At 31.8% G+C, this 24,246-nt stretch overlaps 3 protein-coding genes across 7 annotated transcripts in view; 2 read left to right on the top strand and 1 right to left on the bottom strand.

Annotated features, from left to right (window-relative positions):
* The window catches only part of LOC129807277 (calcium-transporting ATPase sarcoplasmic/endoplasmic reticulum type), a 77,229-nt gene extending 70,783 nt beyond the window's left edge, over nt 1-6,446 (top strand). For 3 of the 5 annotated variants that reach the window (XM_055856476.1, XM_055856468.1, XM_055856484.1), the window contains exon 12: nt 5,497-6,446. In XM_055856476.1, the coding sequence (XP_055712451.1) occupies nt 5,497-5,528 (32 nt within the window). In that variant the 3' untranslated portion in view covers nt 5,529-6,446. Of the gene's footprint in view, nt 1-4,909 lie in introns of all 5 variants that reach the window. The other 2 variants (XM_055856494.1, XM_055856503.1) reach the window with 1 other exon arrangement.
* A 6,134-nt stretch (nt 6,447-12,580) lies between these two features.
* LOC129807271 (endonuclease G, mitochondrial) lies at nt 12,581-14,467 on the top strand. Its single transcript, XM_055856423.1, has 2 exons — nt 12,581-12,944; nt 13,015-14,467. The coding sequence occupies exons 1-2, from the start codon at nt 12,840-12,842 to the stop codon at nt 13,828-13,830; spliced, it is 921 nt and encodes a 306-aa protein (XP_055712398.1). The 5' UTR covers nt 12,581-12,839; the 3' UTR covers nt 13,831-14,467.
* A 6,363-nt stretch (nt 14,468-20,830) lies between these two features.
* Nucleotides 20,831-23,106, bottom strand: LOC129807261 (uncharacterized). Its single transcript, XM_055856412.1, has 2 exons — nt 22,911-23,106; nt 20,831-22,810 (listed from the first exon to the last, which is right to left on the bottom strand). The coding sequence occupies exons 1-2, from the start codon at nt 22,944-22,946 to the stop codon at nt 22,517-22,519; spliced, it is 330 nt and encodes a 109-aa protein (XP_055712387.1). The 5' UTR covers nt 22,947-23,106; the 3' UTR covers nt 20,831-22,516.
* Between the last annotated feature and the right edge of the window lie 1,140 nt (nt 23,107-24,246).

The raw sequence follows: 24,246 nt of genomic DNA, 5'->3' as shown, positions 1-24,246 counted from the left end.
AAAAAAAATTAAAAAGTTGCAGGAAAAAGGATACAATCGATCTTTCATTCTCAATTTCTGTTAGAAAGTGCCTCACTTCCCTGTTACATAGTGTATAAAAGAATATAGGATGCTGTAGGAAATAGATTGCAAGAAGAGGTACAAGATTAATTTTTAAGTAGGTGATCTTTTCAATGAATCCCCCTCTTTCTCGTGTCTTTTTTCGATAAAATATTATATTGATAAAAAATATGAAAAAAAAATTTACTTATAAGGAATTTTAGGTAGAACAACTTTTTGGAAATATTTTATCAGTAGAATTTTTAGATTAAATTTTAAATGGTTTTATTTTTTGTCCGATTTTTTTAATAAATTCCAACATGCGCCAAATAAAATTTATTTAGTCATAGTAATTGAAAAAAAAACAGAATGACGCGGTGAAACGACAAATTATGAACAGAAAGCAATAATTAGATCCCTTTTACAAAAGGTATTTTCCGATATAAGAAAAAAAACAATCAATTTGAAATGAATTTACATTAAAACCAGGTTTTCCGTTTCATTGAAATCTTCGCGAGATTTCTAAACGTTTTTGTTCCAAGTGAGAATTGTACTTATTATTTTTTTAAAAACTAAAAAAGAAATAAATTGTCGTAACTTCACAAGAGATATTTAGGGTATTATTAAAAAAATAGTTTAGTGGCCAACATGTGAAAGGCAAACCAAATCAAATTAGAGAAAGAAAAATGAGAAAATAAATGTAACAAAGACTTGTCTCACAAGGCCTAAAAAACCTCTAACATCCCACACTTGTTAAACAACAACTAAAGATTAGAGAGAAAACTTAAAAAAAAAAATAGGCTCGAATCTTACTTATGTAAAAGAAAACAAATCTTTACAAATCGTTTTTCCCCAGAATTAGAATGACAAAGAGAGATAGAGAACAAATTTATATAACTAAATTAACTAACAATACTTGATATATAAATCCTCTTTTGGAATTTTAGCTATTTTGACTCCATCTTTTCCGACATATTCCTTTTTACTAACCCATGTATACTTTTACTAAAAAAAAAAAAACAAATATAAAATATAAATACAAAAATATTTATAAAAGTAGAAAAAAATACATATAAAATAGATAAAGATGAAGAAACTAATTTCAAAACTGACATAGAGAAAAAAATCACTAAAAAAAGTAATTTATATACCTACATAGTAACACTACAATGAATGTAAAAGGTAAATTACAGATGGAAACAGGAACATAAAAAAAACTATACAAAAATAATGATTTTTTGTGAAGTGTGTATTTGAGACTTTGGCTTTATTAACAACACTATTTCTCATAATATTAGAATATATTAAATGAAATAAACAAAAAAAAGTATAAGACGATTAAGAGAGAGAGATACAATAATTAAAAAAAAATGGTAGCGGAGAGACTGCTACTATGAAGAATGATTTTTTGAAGATTGTTAATAAAAACATAATGTAATAAAAGTCCCAAATTTTGTACACTTTATTGCTTTTCAGTTTTTTATGCCCTCTAATATAATTTTGTTGAAGGGGTATTGTTGTGCATGTTGGGTTTTATCACGAACAGTGTTCTAACACTTGCAATTTTGTGTAAGTATGCAATTTCGCAAATCATTCACACACACACACACCGCTCAAAATGCAAGAGACTTTTAATTAACATTCCATTTAAGAATAGAATCGTAATATTACGTTCTGAAAATTCTACATTTAAGAGTTCCAGGTATAATTGAAATATTTTGTAAGTAATTTATTTTTTTTTTGTTGTAAAAGTTATTATAGGAAAGCTCGATACCTTCGGACGGATCAAGTTTTGAACAATATTTTGTCCAATATGTTTTTAATGAATTTTTAATAGCTAGTCCTATGCCTTAAATTTCCCGAAAAGAACCATAGGCCAAATCCATTAAGAACATAGTAAAAATTGAGTTGCCCAAAACTTGAGTCTTCCAAAAGCAGCGCTCTTTCCTCTATTCAATATTAACGTAGTTATTTTTTAAAGTCAATTAAATTGACTTAAATTTTCTTATTTTATTTAAACCAATATCAAGATCTTGATCGAAAAAAAATCAAAATTTTTCAAAGCAACATTTTTAGAATTACATTTTAAAAATTTATTGGTGACTTTTATAGGAGGAGGGTTGCCTGTCCTAGATAATGTTGACTTATGAGGGGGTCGTCAAAGACCGAAGGTCTATATCTCTTATCTTTTGACCTCTAACCGTGTCGCAAGTTGAAAAAAAGTGGATTATATGACTGCCCTCTCTTTGAGTTCGAGAGTAAAATATTTCGATAGGATTGATTAATAAAAATATAATAATAGTGAAACTTGATAGGGGACCCTTAACCCTTTAAGGACGAGAAGGTGAAAGAATGAAAGTCTGAAAAAATCACTTTTTTTGACTTTTTAGACCAAACCACAGTTTGAGAAGGTCGTAGGAAAAATTCCGTTTTTGGGTCACCGGTGACCGAATCGTCCTTGAGGGTTAAAGGATCTAAAATCTGAACTTCGTTCGTAGCGATCACCTCCACATCGCTCCTTAGAAATTACAAGGGGCCAACTAATTTTCGGCCACTTTTCAGGAGCCAGCATGAAAGATTGAACTTTTTGTAAATAAGTATCTCAATTTAATGACTGAACAAAAACAATATGTTTCTTTTCTATTTGTATGAGCACTAATATAAACATCAAAACTTTTATATTTTTACTTTTCAAAATATGTTTTTTAATGATTTAGCTCCTTGTCGTTCTAAATGATGTGCAAATTTTGCTGAAATTAGAATGACAAGGGATTAACTTGCTTGAGTTAGTCCCCTGTTTCACAAAAATTTGGACGATGAATATATTTTGTTCCCCTTGACTTCAAACAAAACCGCGCAAGCAATCATAAAAAGCAAAATTTTGAAAAACTTTTCTAATAACGAAATTTAATGATTTATATCATCTGAAAATTTATTAAATTGTCTTTCTAAGTGCATTAGAATCTCAAAATCGAAAAAAAGTGAGTTGACCCCTTGTAATTTCCAAGGAGCGACATGAACAATTTGTTTTTGACATTTTTTTAAAATTCGAAAATTTATATCTCAGGTTCCTAAATTCTACAATTTAAAAAATTTCGAGCTCAATAGTCGTGTAACTTCATTCTCTACAATTCTTCTAAATTTACCAAGAACCTATCATGAAGTAAAAGGACTCTTTTTTACGGTTTAATATAATTAAATATTCATGAAAATCTGGCTTTCGCGTTTCAGCGATCAAGTATCAAACGACCCATAAAGATTTAAAAAGAATCCAGTGATATATTTAAAAATATTTAAAAATATTTTGATTAGAAAATCGCGTTTTCGTAGTCTGTATTTAGCAATTAAATTTATTTTAAAAAAGGTACTTATTGTAAAAAAAAAGCCAATGAGAAGCCTAGATCAGCTTATAAATGTGTGATTCTTTCATTGCAAATTCAGATTATAGAAAGGATATCGCAAGCAGCTCGATAACATGACACTGAAATGAACGGAAAACCTCTGTCAAATTTCGAGATCTTCGAGATAAATCAGGAAAGCCAAATTGAAGTGGAAATTTTTACATAATTAATTTTATTCTAAATGCAATATCTCGAGAATAATAGTAATCATTTTTCAAGGTTGTTTTTTAATTGGTAAACTAAATTAATTCCACAAAATTAACTTTAAATGATCAAAATCGACTAGGCAGATTTAGACAAAATTAGAAAAACCGTAAAATTTCTGAAAATTCCATTTTTCTTAAATTGTAATATCAAGAACACTAGGGTATCGCCAAAGTATTTTTTTTATTTAAGGCTTAGTCAGATTTTGAGGAAATCCAAAAAATGTCTTTTCACACATTTTTAAAATATCTTAAAAAGCAAAAACTTCCGAAAATGGTACCTCTAATTTCCGACAACAAGGATGCTCTGTGAATATTAGATCGATCGGAGAAAGTCGACCAAACCTGGTGATTACTATAGGTGCGATTATGTAAGAATCATACCTAAAAATCAATTATGCACTCTTAAAATTTATCAAAAGAAATACACTAGCGTGTGATGCAAATAGGCAATATTAAAATCTTAAAATAATCTTGATCTTGATCTTGGGCTGAAAACTAAAGTAATTTTTCCGTTTAAAGACGCTTACAAATTCTAACAAATTTATGCAAAAATTTTCCATTTCGAAGTTTTTTTTACTTCAAGCTGTATAAATTTTCTGAATACGAAAAAAATAGACAAAATATTTCTAGAATTAAAAAATGCAAGTGACATTTCCAACTCTGCATTCCTTCAGTTTATATTAAAGGGATTAAAGGACACTAAGTATTAAAAGAAACTTCTTTTTTAAAGAATCTGCTGAAAGTTTTTTTTTTTAGAAAGAATAGTTTTTAGTATTTGAAACATTCAAGAAAATAATGAACCGCACAGTAAATTTTCTCTAAAAAATCAAAAAAAAAACATATATATATATATATATATATATATATATATATATATATATATATATATATATATATTCTTTTAATCAAACGTTATTGACCTTTTACTAATTAATGAAAAGACTGTTTAGTAACGAAGTAAAGAAGTTCTTGTTACAGATTTAACGGTTAATGGTTGCTTAATTAAAAAAAGACTGATTTTTAATCGATTTCAGTTATGAATAGATCATATTTGTTAAAAAAAAAGTTCTTACAAAAGACCTATAAAACAAAAATGTCAAAAAAATAAAAAACAAAAGAATTATAATTAAACGTCTCTTCAAAAATACCACACTTACTCCAGCAATTCAGACAAGACCACAAACAGACACGAAAACTAATCTAATCATTCCCTTATTGGTTTTTAGAATATCCTACTTAATAACGTCATTTTTTCTTCCATAGTACGACCTGAATTCCACTAAAGCAGATGAGAACCTGAAGCCTCGCACTTTTAAACCAAACCCAAAATCAAAGATCCTTCATTGTAGAATTGGGACGAGTCTACAATTTATATTATCATCTAACCGAAGAATTTTAAGTAAAATGCATATGAAACAAGACATCAAAATGCATTAAAAAACGATTTTTAAAAAAAAAGAAGATTTTGAAGAAAAAAATCTTTCAGACAAGACACAGAACTGCTTCTTAAAAAAAAAGAGAGATTGTTTTTGTGAAAGATATTCTAAGTTTAAAAAAATCACTAGACTAGTGTTCCTCTCTTAGTTAACTATTGTTTCTTTATATAATCACTTCTTTTTTTCCTTATGCACTTTACGTCCACCTAATACAATCCTCATGGAATCCTTGGTAAAAGATCTCTTATCATTACAACAATTCAAAAGATGATGCATGATAAGTATACCCTCAACTAAACTTAATTACTGGATATTATTTTACTTTTTAGTTCTTTTTAGTATTTAGTCTGGATTATTTAATTCTTTTTGGGCTTATTTCAGCATTATAAAACTTTTGCAATTCTTTTCTTATAGTTGAGGTGGTTGTTGACAAGTGGGGCAAGTAAAGGATTCCCCTAAGATCAGCTCTAAACAGAAGTCAGAGTAAGAAGAAATCAAATAAAAAAAGATTACTCTAGAACATCGAAAATTTATTGAAAAAAAAACGGAACTTCTTCATTTATATAAAAAAACAAAAAGTCATCTCTTTTCTCACAAGGAGTATTATTATTCGTGCATTGTTTTTTTTTCTTTTTCAAGTAACCATTTTACCGTTTGACTTGCAAATATTGTATCCCTCAGTCCACATCTCAATTGGCTTCTTAGGATAAAAGCATCCCTCATCAGAGAAACAAAATTTTTCAACCAAGTCATTTTAGAAATGCGTTTTCAATTTAATTATTTAAGATTAAAAAAAAACAGAATTGTATAAAGAAACAATGAAGTATGTATATAAATAAAGTGACATGTTTGAATTATTTAAAAGAATAATAATTCTTTTACAATAATTTATTTAAAAAAAAGTCATAAAATATATCCCTCCCTCTTATAAAGATACAAGTAATTTTAATCTAAGATTTTCCCATATTGTAATTTATTAGTAATTTATTTGTTGAAAAGTTTGTGTTTGTCTTTAAAAAGAAATGAACAGTAAATATAGGTCAATTTCTTATTAAAGTTAGAAAATAAACATAAAAAAAAGATGAGAAAATATGATCGACGAGATTTTTTTGAAAAAAAAACAAAACTTTTTGCAACTTTTCACCACTTTATACCTACTTTTCCAACAAAAGAGGAACTTGTGGTGGAAATAGATAAAAAAAATACAATATTTAGACCGTGATGTGAGATACGAGTTACAAAAAAGTCAAAGAACACGTATGTTTTAGAAGCAAACTGTGCCACCGACAGTGTGGTAAGGGGTCATTAATTATGGAGTATAAAAGAAATTATGTAAATATTAAATAAAAAATTTAAAAAATAAATTACTGTGTTTTATTTAATCCACTGAAAAATTTACCTTTTAAACTGTGACGGTGCAAAAGAGTTTCTTAATTGTTTATTACACCCAAAGCATAATAACTTTTGTTTTCTAAACATTTCGAAACTCTATAAGAATTTATAGAAAGTTATGGAAACGTATGACAGAATCTTATTTTCAATTTTTGAGTTATTGTGTTTGCAATTAATTGTTTTTCAACTAGTGTTCTTGATATTTGACAAGAGAGCACGGAAACTCATAATTGGTCACGGCCTTCTTAGCGTTGGGTAATGACTCTCCAAAATAAAAACGGTTAAAAACTCATTTTCAAAGTGTACGAATCATTTGCATCATTCTAAAACCGGAGTCAGCCAAAATCCCGAAAGGGCCAAAATCCCGAATGTTTCGTTGAGCTATGCAAAATATCTCATACAGGGGGTTCCGGGATTAACGACATTGGAATTAGCGGAATGACGTGATTAGTGACATACAACATTTTTTGCAATTTTTGACAAGTTAAATTGGAAAACACTTTGATGATTTTATTAGAAAAAAAAATCTTTTTTAAAAATCTTTTAAGATTTTCGAAGTATATAAAAGTTTACTAAATAAGACCAGCTGGTTTCTCTTGTTTATTGACTATACTTAAAATTATGAAGCACAGTCATTGATAAATCTATTAGGGTGGAATAAGCCCTTTTGACCTCTTTAAGCTTCAGTAGTCTAGTAAACGTAGAAATTCTTGTTAGATTAAAATGAATTTTTGTATACAGATGCTTTGAACCAATAATAAAGAGACTTTTAGATCATTTTGTGCTTTTGTAAATCTCATTGAAAAACAAATGACAAAGCCTCCCAGCTTTACGGAGTGATCAATCTCACGAAAAAGAGCTCTCCGTGTATTATCTTTTCACATACAAGTGCATACCGGTTTACTACCGATTAAATTAATTCATAAATTTAAAACACCTTTCTAAAATAAAAAAATTAAAAAAAGACACATTTTAGGCTTTTTTAGCATAGATAATGTTGACGTATAGGGGCAGAGGCATCGAAGACCGAAAGTCGATATCTCTTACCGTTAGGTCATTAGCCATGTCATAAGTTGAAAAAAACTGGATTATGTAAGTGCTCTTGAGCAGTAAAATATTTTCCCAAATTATCCTCATTCTCATTACAGTACTTTTTGTCATTTATTTTAAAATTAATTTTAATTAAAAAAGAAATGTAATAACTTATTAGAATGGGGCGAATGGGGCATATTATGCGTGTTGAATTTACGCTTACTCATGCCTTGATTAGTTGATTTATTTTAAGTAGCCAAAAGGGCTTATTTCACCATATCCTTAAATATTTATCAACAACCATTATATGCCTAAAATTGTTCACACTATGGTGTCTACACACTAGAAGCAATTTTCGTCAAAAATTGCCTTTTTTTTTTAAAAAATTCTAACGTTTCTGCCTACAAGGATAGGAGAATTTTCTTTAAAAAGGCATTTTTTAACGAAATTGCTCCTAGTGTGTAGAGGCTTTTATAGAGATATTTATTTCCATATAACGACAGTTTTTCTACACAACGTACGCAATATGGTTAAATATGGACTTAAATTTCTATAGTGTGTAGGGTCCATAATGCAAGATAAAGAAGAAAAAAATATTAGGGTAAGTGTGCCAAATTTCGGCATAGTTGCATGCAAGCGCCAAAGTCTCAAGTTTGAAATGTAATATCTTTAATAGAAATTGATTTTTTTTATTCCTTCTACTTAAGGAGTCTTGCTTAGAACCTTGTAGACAGTTTATCGTCCTTATTTACTCTAAAATCATTCTTAATATATTTTAAAATGAATAAAAATGTAGACATAGCTTTGGTGCCCTATTTCGGCCACCTTCATTCTCATAGTTCCTTGCCCTTCAGGAATTCTTCCAATGCCCTTTCACGTCATCTTGTTTGTCGAAGCTACATTTTTTTATTCTTTTGCATTGTATAATATCTAGAGTATGTAAAAACTAAAAATTCATGGAAATTCGAGGAACAAAAAAGGTGGCCGAAATTGCAAGCTGGCCGGAATTTGACACACTTACCCTACATGATGCCCTGAGATTATGCACATTTTCGGGACCAAAAAAATCGCGCGAAATGGCTTTATTCATCCGCAAAATTTGCATAAGCTCAGGAGATTTTTCTCGAATAAGTCACAGAAGCGCCGTGATGTATGCAAAATATTGTTGGCGCCAATTTCATGAGCTATTTTCAGTGCCAACGGTGCCAATGGTCCATAAGAAAAGTTTATCAAATTTTTCACGGAGAAAAGTTTGCATTTAGGGGAATTTCCAAAAAAAATCAGAAGATATTTCCCAAGGCAGCATAATTGTGTGTGCAAAATCCCGTCAGATGCATAATCCCAGAACCTCGTAGGTATATTAAGTATTTTAGAAGCTGAAGCAGATTGGACAGTTTTGGTAAAAATGGGCAGTAAAAATGAAAATTGGTAAGTAATCAAACATTTCGTTATCTACCAAAAATAATTTTTGAGTAGATGTGGTTTCACCAAAATCGTTTCTATGGTTTACTGAATCATAAATTAACCAAAATAACATTAAAAAAAACCAAAAGAACCACATTGATTAGCTGGATAATCAAACTGGTCACGCGTATTCTAAATAAGAAGAGGATTTTTGTGAAAAATATCAAAAGGGGTCTTGGAAATGGCGAAATAAAGAAGAAAGAAATGTGACATGATCATACAAACAAGAAAATTCTAGAATTAGAAGAAAAATTTATAAAAAGGGGAATTTAACTGAATTGTTCTGTAATATGGAAAAAATCGAGCTGTACAAGATGGAATCGATGAAATAAAAATGTTCAAATCCCCAATGAAAATCTTTTTGCTGAAGAGTTCATCGAGGTCCCATGATCTGATTTCTAAGAGTGTCCAGCGTGCAGTAAATATTGTGTTCCTGTTGGACTGAAACTGTTCCTACACTACAGGGAGTTCCGGCTTGAGAGAATATTGACTGAAAGAATTTATTAGGAGCTCATTTATAAAATAATTTTTGAAATTTTCCCTAGATGTATGTATATATGCAATTATTTTTCACGTGGTAAATTTAAAGCACATTTCTGATGAACCGTTACCGCTGAAAATAGGCTGAAAAATTGGTGCCGAAAATGACTCGCATCAAGGGATAACTCATTCCCATTTTTTCTGACAAGGGTTTCTGGTTTCTCGTGTTTCGCGATGCAATTTATAGGTTTCTTGGGTTTCGCGATGCAGAAATTGGGTTTCTCGGGTTTCGCGATGCAGACACTGGGTTTCTCGGGTTTCGCGATGCAATTTTTGGTTTTCTCGGGTTTCGCAATGCAATTCTTGGGTTTCTCGGGTTTCGCGATGCAAAAAGTGGGTTTCTCGGGTTTCACGAAGCGTTTCTCGGACAATTGACGACAAGTTACCCCTTGACTCGCATACATCACGGCCATTCCATAATTTATCCCAAAGATATCTCCTGCAGATATGGAATTTTACTGTGTCTCCGGCGTTACACTCAGTCCCGGCATTATGTACTTCGGGATTATGCACCTGGTGAAATTATGCACATACAATTATGCAAGTTTGCCTACTTTTGGGGGCCAATTTATGAAATCATTTTTGATATACGCCTGAATGTATACTATATGTTGTGACACGGGAAATTTGAAGTGGCTATACTTATTTTTCAGTATAAAACTTTAACTTCTTTTATTAAGGTAAAATTTCTAAATATTCTAACCATTTATTGAAGAACTCTGGCCAAAAAGTACTGTTTTTACTGCATTTCCATTAAACAGTGGAATCATTTTATTTCGACTACTTTTACTCTGCACGAAATTCGTTCTACGTCTGATTTATTCAAAAGAAAACCCCTGTGGGTATGCAAATTTTCTCGATGCATAATGCCATTTCGCGCATTTTTTCGGTCTCGAAAATGTGCATAATCCCGGAACTGAGTGTAATTTTCGGGCTTTAATTCGTTCGCAAAAACTTCTTTCAAAGCGGAACTCCCTGTATAACCGCCTTTAACATTGCATTGTGGTGCCGCCCAGGTCCCATATCCATAAAACTGAGCTCAATCATAAATGGTTTACTACGGGTGGTCTACTAAATTGCAACATCACTATAGCTGTGATTTTAAAAAAATGCGAATATGCAAAAATATTACAGTGCCCGCTTTGTAATCCGGATGATTGGGAGACAATATGACAGATGTCCGCTTCGTAATCCGGATGTACTTTTAAATTTGTTCAACGTCTCGAAAATAGAATACAAGGTTTTTTTTTGTAGAATTAGAATAAAGATTTTAAAGAAGCCTACAAAGACATAATTAGAGAATCCTATGCTATTATACTTCATTTATTAAACAAAAACATCACAGGATAATTCATTTTCATTGCTGAACACACATGCATATCGATCACTCAGAATAAGAAACGAAAACTCGCGAATGGCCAACTTTACAGGAGAGCGGTTTAAAGCTGAGATTTGCATTTGCTAATAAATCAATTCATTTAACTTCACTCTCCTAATATTGTGCATCAAACGAAAGGATTCGATAATAGCTATCTTAATTCCATAAAATTTTCACAAAATAATGTGTATTTTAATAACTACAGTAGAGTCTCTAAAATCTGAATCTCTCAAATTCGAACGCCGTTTGGATTCAAAATGTCAATTGTGAGGTTATGTTAGAAAGTTCGTATTCTTGGTGAATGAAAATCATATTTATGTGCTTCTTTCTGAAAGTTTACATACATGGTCGTGTAAAATGAAAAGGAAGTACAGTAGAGTTCCTCAAATTTGAACATTTGGGGGGTGTAGATGACATTTCTCACTCCTCAAATTTGAACAATATTTTCAAAAACGTAACGGAATTCACGTGAAATGCACTTTTTCTAAATTAAGATAAATAACCTGTAGACTCCATTTCAATTCGAATTAAAACACTCAGAACAGCTTTTTTTACGTTTTTCTTTATTTCGTCCACTCTCTTTGGCGTCCAACTCAAGTCTGTCTGTCCTTCGTTGTTCGTCCGTCTTCGTCTGTTATAAGCCATCACGCGGCAATTATCCTAAGTATCGTCCGTCCCGTCTGACCACAAACTTTATGAATGTAATTTGTTGTGAAATATATGGAATTTGTTGCGGAAGTTAATATAATACGATTATAATGAGGAAACACCAAAGAAAAATAGTTCTAATTCAGACACCACGAAAAATTTTCTTCACATAACCTCAAATTTTACATTTTGAACTCAACCGTCGTTCAAATTTGAGGAACTCTACTGTATGTTACCACTAAGACTTGCGAGAAAGTACGAGAATTTGATTCAAAGTACAATTTAATCTCACACAAATTTCGTTAGTTTTGAAAAAATCGTTCGAATTTGGGAGGTGAGAAATGTCAAAAATACACCCCGAGCGTTCGAATTTAGGAAACTCTACTGTATTACAATATGTTCCGAGTTGTAACATTTTTCCTGAGCTGTCATATCAAAAGCTCAGGATAAGACCTTATGCGGATCTTATCCTGACTGAATTGAAAAATGAGTGAGGTTTTGCTTTTTTAGAAAAAGCACTATAACTTTGGTAATAATTTATTTTCCGGTATAATATTCACAGGGGAAGTAGAGGGTGTCAAGGAGTACCCGAAAAGCGAAAAATACGAATTTTGCAAAAAATCGAGTTGTTCTTTTCTTATTCTGAGGTATCGATATATAACCTCAAAATTATTTTAAATGTAATTTTTTCCTCAACAAATTCCACCTATTTAACAACAAATTCAATTGATAAACTACTCTAAAGTTAAATTCAATTTTACTGTTATGAACAATTTTCTCGAATTGAATTTATTTATTATTCTGCATTTTTTTACTTCGTGATTAGTTTTCGTATTTGATTTTGAGATTTTTTTTTAACGAAATTGAAAGAATTGTGGTTTTTATCGTTTATTGTAGAATAAAACAAGATCTGAATTACTGATTTTAATTTAAAAAAAATCTTACGATTCGTATAAATTTAGGTTTGACCAGAATTCAAATCTCACATACTACAGCCAAAACAAGCTTACCAATAATCTATCAATGAAAAATAAATTGTGCACGCCGCCACTGGAATCAGCTGATTCGCACATGAGATTCCTCGTGTCTCGTGTTATTGTTTACTTACCGTGTGAATTTTTGCTATTTTAGATTATTTTATCCACAAATCCTTATGGTGTCTTTCTTTAATTGAAGGAAAGGGTACATTACAATCCAAGTGACAAGATTACCCACAAAAATAGTGCTCCCGGAAGTTAATCTTAGAGAAAATTAAGGTTAAATTTGAGGTTTTCATTTCGAGTGTTATATAAATTCCCTGAAAATGATACTATTCAGGAAGTTCCTTATCGGATCCTCATTGACGCTTACGGGATTCTTCGCTGGCTCCCTTTTAGAACGAAGACGAAAGGATGCATGCAAGGAAACGGTGAGATTTTTTGAGACTTTGAAATTTCTGATCAAATCATGATACTCAGTTCCCTTTTTTTTCTCCAAAGCATTCCCTGCAGCTTCCGGGGCTTTTTGACGCAGTATACGCTGCTACTCCTGTCTCAGTACCAGACATTGCATCCCCAAAAGGTGTCACAAGCAGCCGAGTGAGTCAGATCATGAAATACGGCTTTCCGGGATTTGACCAAATCCGTTCCTTTGATGACTACGTATTGTCCTACGATCGCCGCAACCGTGTGGCTCATTGGGTATTTGAGCACCTCACAGCAGACTTAGTTAAGCACAATCCCGATGTGGATCGGGCTAAGTGTGACTTCAAGCCAGACGATACCATTCATCCCTTCTTCCGGAGTGAGAACAGTGACTACAAACACTCGGGCTTCGACCGGGGACATCTGGCTGCTGCTGGAAATCACAAATCAATCCAAAAGCACTGTGAAGATACCTTTTTCCTCAGCAACATGGCTCCACAAGTCGGAAGTGGCTTCAACCGGGATGCCTGGAACAAGCTCGAGAAGTATGTGAGGAAACTCACCAAGAAATACATCAACGTCTATTGCTTCACGGGACCTCTGTATTTGCCACGAAAGGAGAATGATGGAAAAACTTATGTCAAGTATCAAGTGATTGGGAACAATTCAGTAGCTGTCCCTACGCACTTCTTCAAGGTAGTGGTTTGCGAGCGGAGCGATGGGAAGCTGGAGATGGAGGCCTACGTGATGCCTAATCAAGTGATCAACAATGAAACATCCCTGACCATGTTTCAAGTACCGCCGGAAACAATAGAGAGAGCTGCAGGACTTTTATTCTTCAGTCAAGTGAATAGAAAGGCTCTCGTGAGCATCAATGGGAAGAGCGTTTGAGGAAGTAAAATCAATTTTAACAGAATTGTAAGTAGACTGCCTTGTGCAATTATGAAGTTCTTTTGAGGGCTCCTAGAACTGAAAGCTTGAGTGATTCAATTTAATCAAGTATTAGAATGCCTTCTTAACTTCCCTGGCAATCGTCAAACAACCTAATACCTTACAATTTATCAGTATGTACGAGGATCCTCCTCAAAATCGTTAGGCAGATCAATTATTAGCATAATGAAAAGCTGCATGAAGCATATGCTTCATTGGGTTAAAAGTGAAACTTCGCACCTTTGCAATTAAAATGGCCAAACAAAAAACTTAAGTTTTCAGTTCCATGAGCCCAAATTGTATATTGAAGAAAGTTTTCGGATCAACTGGCTCAGTTTTTTTTATGTTTTATGTTTTGTGTATGAATTTTTTTTATTTTAAAATTTTGAAAAAGACTCCGTAGCATTTTTTAATTTTATATGAGTTTCAAAACTTTTTTTTTCTAATCACACATTAAAAATTCTGAGCCTTCCGAAAATAACACGAAGTTAGTAAAAATTGTAGAGTACCCACCTCTCAAGTTAGAAATTTTATACTGAATATCTAACGATATTTTAGGATTAGGATATTTTAAAGAATAAATTGTTTATTGATGAACCTGTTGTTCCTGTTTGAATGAATTTGCTGATAATCTATATTTCACTGAGGCACTTCCCTTGAAGGTGATTAAAAATCAGCCAAATAAAGGTTTCTAACATAATGAGCAAAAAGCCTATTATACCGAATAGAAAGCTAAAGATAGTTTGTGTCTCGACTATAAATAGGCATTTTCTCTAAACCTATTTTGAAATAACTACTCAACTCTCTGATATTTCTGATCCATATAAAGGTATTTTATCTTTCCGTACAGAAGTAGATCTTGAAAAATTCGAAAATCTATTTGAAGATCCAAAAAAGAGACTTTCTTACTTTTTGATAATTCCGCAAGGTGGCTGAGATACATCCTGTTCGAATTTCGAAGTGCTCAAGTGTCAAAATCCCAGCAACGAAAGAGTTTGCGGTTCGAAAAGACGCGACGGTGGCGGCCTCCCAATTTATTCAGAGTCTGGTGGTCACCATAAAAACTATTATTAGTTCTGAGAGGTGGCCACCAAATTGCTGTGACGCTACTGAACTCACCACAAAAGTTCGCGGTTTGTACAGTGTACGGCGTTAGCTAACACGTTAGCTAATGCCTTATGGGAATTTTACATTGGGTGATCCTCAGAGTTAGCTAACTATGTTCGCGGTTTGTCACGTATTTGAATAGTCATGGCGGATTATTTATGACGCACGAGTGTTGTGCGCATAAAAAGTGCATTTACAGCGATTTTATTAGCATCTGCAGCTAGATTTTACAAGGAATTTGTTAAGGTAAGTCTAAATAATATATTAAAGTAGTGAAAAATTGATATCTTACAAAGTATTTTCAAGAAATAAAGTGAAATAAAATTGTCAAAAAAAAACAGACGCTGGGGTGGCGTCGCCTCTGATTTTGGGGCTCCCAAAAAATATTTCTGTCCGGAACTATATTGAGAGGCTTCGAATTAATGTAATGATTGTAGTTTGAGTAAAAAATATAATAATTCATCAGAGTGAGAAGTGAAAAATGTTTGCAAATATTGTACCGCTTCCGGAAGAATCTTTTTGGGGTCCCAGAGTACAGTTTAGGGTAAATAAATGCCCCCTATATTTATATAAGTATATGTAGAGTTGAAAAAGCAATTACAAATGATTTTTCTTTGAATTAGAGGTTTTATTTTGTATCGTTTTACAGAAAAAATCCAGCTGAGCAGGCCGGAACGGACTGGACAGCTTATGTGGTGCTCTCCAGCTGGGGAAAGATGTAGAAATTGTATTTCTTTTGTAAAAGAATTGTAAATAAATATAAATTAAACCAATTTTTGTAGTTTCAATAAAGACGTTGATTAGATTTCAAATTCAAAATGGCAGTTGAATTCAAAATTCCCCACCCTAAATTCACCACCTAAAATATTCACCTCGTGACAAATCGCGAACATAGTTAGCTAACTCTGAGGGTCACCCAATGTAAAATTCCCATAAGGCGTTAGCTAACATGTTAGCTAACGCCGTACACTGTACAAATCGCGAACTTTCGTTGCTGGGATGTGACGGTCTTCAAATTGTTGTGAGGAAAAAAACACAACAACGACGTTTACTGTTCTTGCCCCAGTATTTAATCACTTTATAATCACTGAGTAACTCTTTTGCCAGGCTTTTTAGTGTGATATTTGATAAATTTTCCCCAACTTGTTCGAAAATTTAGTATGAAAATTCGAAATTGAATTTGAATTCTTCGAATTTCAACGACTTTTTGTGCAAATAGAGTTCCATTTACCTTTCATCCAAGACACTATTGGAGAATCAAAATCTACTTGTGATCGGGCTCTATGTGTTCTTCATGCTGTCATTTTCGGAAAATGTGTCTTGGATACATCTATACAAACTTTCTAAATGCGTCATTTTATGGCTTTAGAATTATTATTTTTTTCTTTTTTTTTCAAATTAAAGAGCAATTTTATTTTTTAAGTCTTTAGGCTATCAGCGATGTTAGACAAAAATGTGTCTTGGCTAAAAAGAACAGAAAAAAATCTGTTGAAATAATTATTCTAATGCTTTGTTCTTCTATAAAAAACAGTACTAGATTTTTTTTTATTAAATTGAGTAAACTCAGGAGCATAAATTTTGTTATAATAGATACGTATTAATTAATTTAATCAGACTCAAAAATCACAGCGTTGCTGAATGAGTCCAGACGACGAATAGTCTGAAGAGAAAACGTTTTCATTGAAACTAAATATTTATTTATTTTGATTTAATGTTCAAAATAAACATTAAAACTATTTGTTTATTTGAAAGGATTTGCATTATTTTATTTGCTTCATTTGAAAGGAAATTAAGAAAGAAATTGATAGTTTTGATCAATTTGACACAAAAAGAAATAATTCTAATGTAATTCTATTTAGAATAGCACATTATTGATTCAAGTGATTTTTTTCGTACACGTGTTATGTGATCAGCGGTAAATAGCTAAGCCACCAACCACTTTTCGGGTGAGCCAAGACACTACACTTTATTAAGATGATTTAGCTTTAATTCAGGAAAGTCACAATATATAATATATATGATATTTTATTTTGTCGTTCTGTCACCGTCAGCCAGATCAGTAAGTCTTGCTTTTGGTTTCCTTAATCACATTTTATTTTCCAAGAAAGAACGTGGTCTAAAGTACGCCAAAACCGATAATTTTTCCAACTGTAATCATCAAGTTGGGCGAACATCTCCGATATTCACAGGGTATAAGGGTAAATGTGACAAATTTCGGCCAGTTTGTAATTTCGGCCACTTCTTTTCTGCATGAAATTTCCATTTTTTAAATTTTTTCCATTAACTCTAGAAATAAACTATGAAAATCAAGGTGACCGAAATAGTATCCAAAGCCCAAAGCTATATCAATATTTTTATTTATTTTAAAATGTATGAAGAATGATTTTAGAGTAAACAAAGACGATAAACTATAGGAACACTCCCAAAAAGGAAGCAACAGAAAAATCATTTTGTATTAAAAATATTATATTTCAAACTTAAGACTTTGGCGCTTGCATATAACTATGTCGAAATTTGATACAGTTGCCCTATACATATTTGGAATTTTAAAAATCAGCAATTTCAGAAAAATGGAAAAATGTACAGAAACACAGTTATTTTTTTTTAGATTATCTCCAGAATTATTGCACCGATTTTGATAATTTTAGGTGCATTTTGTAGATCTTTTTGAGTAGATTGAGTAGATGCATAAAAAACGTAAATAAATACATTTTTAAAGGACCCCGAAAAGTAATGTAATTTTTTAAATAAGAATTTCAGAGAACACAGTTTAAATGTTGTATTTAAGATCTGGAAATAATTTTTTTTTATGTTGAAAAGAATTTTAGAAAAAAAATGCTGTTTTTAATCTTCAGTACCCAAGTAATCAATAAAACAATTCAATTCAACCCCTTAAGGCTTAAGATAAGATTGCAATTTCGAATATTTTGAACTAAATTCAAACAAGCTTAATTCTTATAGTCCGTGTGATAATTTTGGTAAACATAAATATTTGACATTAAAAAATCGGTGAGAGGAATGAATTGAGATCATTGGCATTATGCACGAAATATTCGCCTTTTTCACTTTTTTATTATTATTCTAAATTTATTAAAGCGTTGGAGCAGTATTCAAGATAAACCACAAGTTATAAATATTTAGAAAAGAAGGAGAAAAAGAAAAAAAAATATCTTTAAGATTATTGACTTATGCCCTGGGGTGAATTCTGAAATTCATGAGTTTTTCACATGATAAAATCACAAAGAGATAATGAGATCGTCTTTTGTGAGTATTTCATGAACTTTTCCTATAAAGTGTCACGTGAAACAGCCACGGTATCCTAGAATTTACATGATAATTTTTGTTAAAGTCTTTTGAAACAGTTAGATAAAACGATCTCAGAGTGAATTTATCACATAATAAACTTACAAACTCAGAATTCATATCGAGGGCATATTCTGCTATTCAGGAGTTTTTCACTTTGCGTTGACTCGATTTTGTTTATTAAACTTAGTGGAGCCCGATCACAAGTAGATTTTGATTCTCCAGTAGTGTCTTGGATGAAAGGTAAATGGAACTCTATTTGCACAAAAAGTCGTTGATGTTCGAAGAATTCAAATTTAATTTCGAATTTTCATACTAAATATTCGAACAAGGTGGGGAAAATTTATCAAGTATCACACTAATAAGCTGGCAAAGGGGGTTACTCAGTGATTATGGAGTGATTAAATAATGGGACAAGAACAGCAAGCGTCGTTGTTCTGCTTTTTTCCTCACAACAATGTGAAGACCGTCACATTTTGACACTTGAGCACTTCGAAATTCGAACAGGATGTACCTCATCCTCCTTGCGGAATTATCAGGAAGTAAGAAAGTCTCTTTTTTGGATCTTCAAATAGATTTTCGAATTTTTCAAGATCTACTTCTGTACGGAAAGAGTGTGTTTCTCGATTTTTGTGCTGATGTGAGAAAGTCACGAATAGCAGAATATGCCCCCTAGACACACTTACGACTTGAGCCGAAAGACAGTTTAACCCTTTAAGGACGATTGGAACACCGGTGTCCCATAAAGAAAATAATTTTTCCTGACTACATAGTTATTTTTTTCTTATGTCTGTACATAATTGTGGAGCTCAGAGGCAAAATGACACATATCCTATGCTTTTGCCATAGGATATGTGTCATTTTGCCTCTGAGCTCCACAATTGTAAAGTAGAAGGTTGAAGGAATCTAGAATATTTTTTGCAAGTCTCTAGCTATTTGCTTGCTATGTAGTAAATATTTAAGCTCAAAAATGGCGAATTTTTAAATTCTCAAATTCATAATTGATCTTATTTATTTTTTATACTTCCAATGCTTCCAATTTTTTTTAAGCAAACCCCTTTTGGCAATAAAAATTACAATACTCATACGTAATATTTTTCATTAAAGCGAAAAATATTATTCATTGGTATTGTCAGGAAAATTACTTAAATTTTTGGGCTATTTTTGTCCCTATCGGCCATAGAAGCACAAAATACACCGAATCAGACTCTGTTGGACTTTCCAAGTTTAGATGTAAGACTTATCATTGATTATGTTTCTCAGTTTAATTATTATTGTTGATTTTCAGTCCGTAAAAAGTGTCTCGTCGTTAAAGGGTTAACCGTTATAACCAAAATAATGATTTGACTAAATTCCTATCTTTCCCAACAGTTAGTTACTAACTAAGCCGCTTCACGACCTAAGCTGTTTAGATGACGAACTAAGGGCAGAATCAAATTGACAATAAAATGCTCACTGTATTTCGTTAATTTACGCATTTTAATTGCAATTCTTACGCAAATTCTCGATTACCGTATTACCTTATCTCATACTCGGTGGCACTATGTGAAAATAATATAAGAAAATTAAAGAAATAAAACGAAAATGCGATAAATGGTGAGCAAAAAACTGTACGATTAATTTCTCTTAGTTTTTTTTGCTCACCGTTTATCGAATTTTCATTTTATTTTATCCGAGTATGAGATAAGGTAATACGGTAATGGAAAATTTCCGTAAGAATTGCAATGGAAATGCGTGAATTAACGAAATACGGTGAGGCTACGGCGAGCAATTTAATATCAATGTGATTCTGCCCTAAACCGTTTCTCAGCTTAAGCCGAGAGACGGATTAGTCAGAAACTAATCGAAATGTAATTTGATTATTATTTTGGTTAAAATGACGTTAAGCTGTCTCTCGGTTTAAGTCGTAAATATGTCTAGGGCATTAGATCTTAGGTCTTAATTAGGGCCTAGGCTTCGGGCTTGGACTTAGGGGCAGACGTCACCGAAAACCAAAAGTTGATATCTCTTTCCATGTGGCCTCTGATCCTGTGGCATGCACAATTTAAAAAAAAAAAAGAAAATAAGTAATAACAAATAGTGGTATACATAAGAAATTACAGTAGACTCTCGCTAATTCCGCTCTTTTAAGATCGGGTTACTGTTTAATTCGGGCAGCAGTTAAATTTAAATAAAAAATTGTTGACATTTTTCAAGTTTGATTAAGATTATCAAATGAAGCAAATATGCTCAAATTAGCCCTGGTTTGCCTTAGTTCTGATATGTTTTTTTTTGCATTATTAAGGGGTTTTCATGAAATTTACCATAAAATATGAATATGTAAACTCAATATGTGTATGCAGATGAATAAAAAATCGTTGCATTTCAAAAGATTTGTCGCCCGAATTTCTTTCTAATTCGGGTGACATTTGGTCCCAAATGCTCGAATTTGAGAGAGCCTACTGTACTGCAATTTATCATTGTACAGATTAAAGACCTTCGGGAACTGGGCTAAAAAACCTCTAGCCTGAAGACCGCTTAAATTTTCAGCTACAATATGAAATAGAAACGATTCCAAGATGCAAGTAATTTTTTTTTTATTTTTACTAAATATTCAGGTATCCTTTACAGCAATCATTTTAATCATATTCACGTAGTTCAGTTATTTTCTAATGATTCATTAGCAATTAATGAATTATTTATTTATAATTAAACACCGTAAACACCAACATCGAGTGAAAAACAACTGGATTTCTTTTTCCTCGAAAAGAAAAACTTTTAAAAAAGAAAGAAAAAGAAAGATTATCCATATCGATTTAGATATGTTTATTGTGTTACTAAATGTCGTATTTTGATTTTAGATTTTCGCAAAAAACTTTGAAATGTATTTTTGTCTGTGTGTAATTTTAAGAGTGTAAAATTATGCTAAGTATATATTTAATATTATTTCTAGAAATGGAGAATTATTGTGTTGTCTGAGGGTCCATAAGTGTTTTATTTTTAATCAGTGGTATATTTGCTACTGGATTTTCTCTCTCTCTCTAGAGAAGAGATATCCTTTTTTTAAATTTACTATTGATGTATATAGAGTTTAACAGGCTCTTTTGCAACTATTTATTGGCATTTTTGAAGTAGATTCATTGACTTGTGGCATCTGATAAGGAAAGAAAGTCACATTAATATGTACTTACATTTTTGATTCCTTCGCGTTCACAACATTCATTAATTTTATATTATTATTTTTATTTTGTGTACAATTATCATTTCCCAAAAAATTGACTCAATTTGTTTATTTTTTTTTTCTAAAATTACTCTAAAAAATCTACTTGTAATCACAGTAAATAAAATTCAGATTCCAGATTAAAGGACATTGATAGAAAATAATAATTTTTTCCATGTGTTTTATATCATGGATTTCTTTTTATTTTTTACTTAATAAAAGCAAAATAGCGCCCCAAGATTGGGGAAGGGTGGTTTTTATTTTGCGTATGAGATTATGAGGCAAATAAAAGTGTATAATTCTTGTGTCTTGGTTTAACATTCAAATATTTTGAGTCTCTTTTATTTTTTTAAAAAATATATTTGTCAAAAAATAAGGCGTATGATATAAAATCCCGTGTAAAAGAACGGATCATATCAATACATAGTTTCAGACATGTGATTTTTTTTTCTTCATCTACTAATTATTTTTTATAATTCCTCCTTTTGTGGAGTTGTATTTCTTCTCCGCAAATGCATTCAACATTATTGTACACTCATTTTAAAATGATATCTACATTCGCTCCCTTGCATACATTATCACCTAGAGAGAATATAATTTCACAAACATTTAAAGATTCATCATAAAACTTTAAGCTAGTGCTTGTCTTAGAAGCCTTAACATCTAAGAAGAGATAGAGAGATAGAAGAACTTGATGTCTGCTTTTCTAGTGAATTAATGAACATTACTGACTACTTCCTCAAGCTCCAAATGTGCTCATGGGGCAGCTGAGGATGACTTGGAATAGTGAATGAGGCATATTGTCAGATATTTTTTTGCCAAAGAATTTTTTCTATGTACAATTTGGTGGATGATTTGAGGTGAATAAGAAAAAAAATCATGCATTAGCCAACATACAAAAGAAAAGAACAATTAAACCAATTAATTTCCTGGAGAGCACACAGAACATGGCAAGGACATAGAGAGAAAATTAAAGGCAGGGCAACTAAAAGGACAAAAGATAAAGAGAGATCAAGCACTCCATCAGCTTTTTCCATTTTAATTGGGCGGTGGCGATGGGGCCGTACTTTCGATTCTCTTCTTCAATAAACTAAATGTCTGTGCCAATTCTTTCATTTGATATCGCAATGAATGGGTCATTTGCTTCTGTAACTGCTGAACTTCCTCCAAATCCTTCTTCAGATTCTGATATTCATTCTTCACCTCTGTCATGGTCTCCAGGAGTTCCATCACCGATGCCACATCCCCTTCTTCACACTCTGTGGGTAAATTTTTTTCAACGGCTGATAACTGATTCGCCACAAGATCCAGCTGACTTCCTGTGTAGTCCACCTGAAAGAGATTTCAACCACAAGATTCACAGGAAAACAAATCATTTTTTTTCCTTTCAAATCTTCCTTCACAAGAACCGCCCATTTGTGGGTTTCTTTACCGAATTTTGCAGCGATGCGTACATCTTATCGGTCATTTTGGGAAACACAATCCTGACCCACAGGACGTCAATGATGATTAGAAATGATAGATACACCAAGCACACCAATAAAACGAGCAAATAACAACAATTCAGAGAACAAAAACAACCCTATGGGATTCTATGAAAAAATGAGATTTGACATTCCGGAATAAACGATCGATTTTCCGAAAAAGCCTCATTCAAATTTAGATAAACCCTTCGCCACTTATCAATCAGCAGATTCTAAGGTCAACCATCTTCCCATGACAAATTCACTTTTTAGGTGTGATTGATTGTGATTATTAATCAACAATTTGGTCCACTTACTCTGGCCAGTCTCAAATTTACAGGGTAGACGTTTGGCGCACCCCTGATGACAAAACTGACACTGAGAAAAAAAAGAGGGTGTAATTAACTTTTTTTCCTCATAACTAACACTTTTTAGGTGTAAAAAGATATCAACATTTTTTAATGTTAATTTTATACCTTTCTAAGGGTAAAATTAACATGAAAAGGGTTAATTTAACCCGTAATACACCTAAAAAGGGTAATATTTACACCGATTTAGGATCAATAATGCAGGGTAAATGAACATTTCCGGAATTTTATTTTAACTTTTTTGGATTTCTCTCACGTGGAGAGATGCTAGATGCTCGAGGTTCTTGTTTCGCAAATATTTTTTCGCAAAACGCGTTTTTTTTAATTATTTAGAAATTCGACCAAACTTTTTTAAAAGTCTTTGTATATTTTTGTAGAGCTCTTTGAATAGATGAATATAAAAAAATGAATTTCCGTAACGGTACCTTAGTACTCAAGATATTTCAATTTAAAGCAAAATTAAATTTTTTAAAATTTCAGGTTATATATTTTTTTAATTTACGAAATCTGTTTACGCAATTTTGGTCATTTGAAGTTCATTTTATAGAGCGAATTTAGTACAGTAGACTCTCTCATATTCGGGCATTTGGGACGAAAATGCCACCCAAATTAGAAATTCGGGCGACAAATCTTTTGAAATGCAACGATTTTTTATTCATCTGCATACACATATTGAGTTTATATAAATATACTCATATTTATGGTAAATTTCATAAAAACCCCTTAATAATGCAAAAACACATCAGAACCAAGGCAAACCATGGCAAATTTGAGCATATTTGCTTTATTTGATAATCATAATCAAACTTGAAAATTGTCAACAAACATTTTTCAAATTTAACTGCTGCCCGAATTAAAAAGTGGCCCGATCTTAAAAGAGCCGAATTAGCGAGAGTCTACTGTAAATCAATTAAAAAAGAGAAAATTGAAAAAAGGT

Source organism: Phlebotomus papatasi, chromosome 1 (assembly GCF_024763615.1).
Source record: "Phlebotomus papatasi isolate M1 chromosome 1, Ppap_2.1, whole genome shotgun sequence".
Lineage (NCBI taxonomy): Eukaryota > Metazoa > Arthropoda > Insecta > Diptera > Psychodidae > Phlebotomus > Phlebotomus papatasi.
Note: the sequence above shows the minus strand (reverse complement) of the source record. Positions and strands in the feature narration are given on the sequence as shown.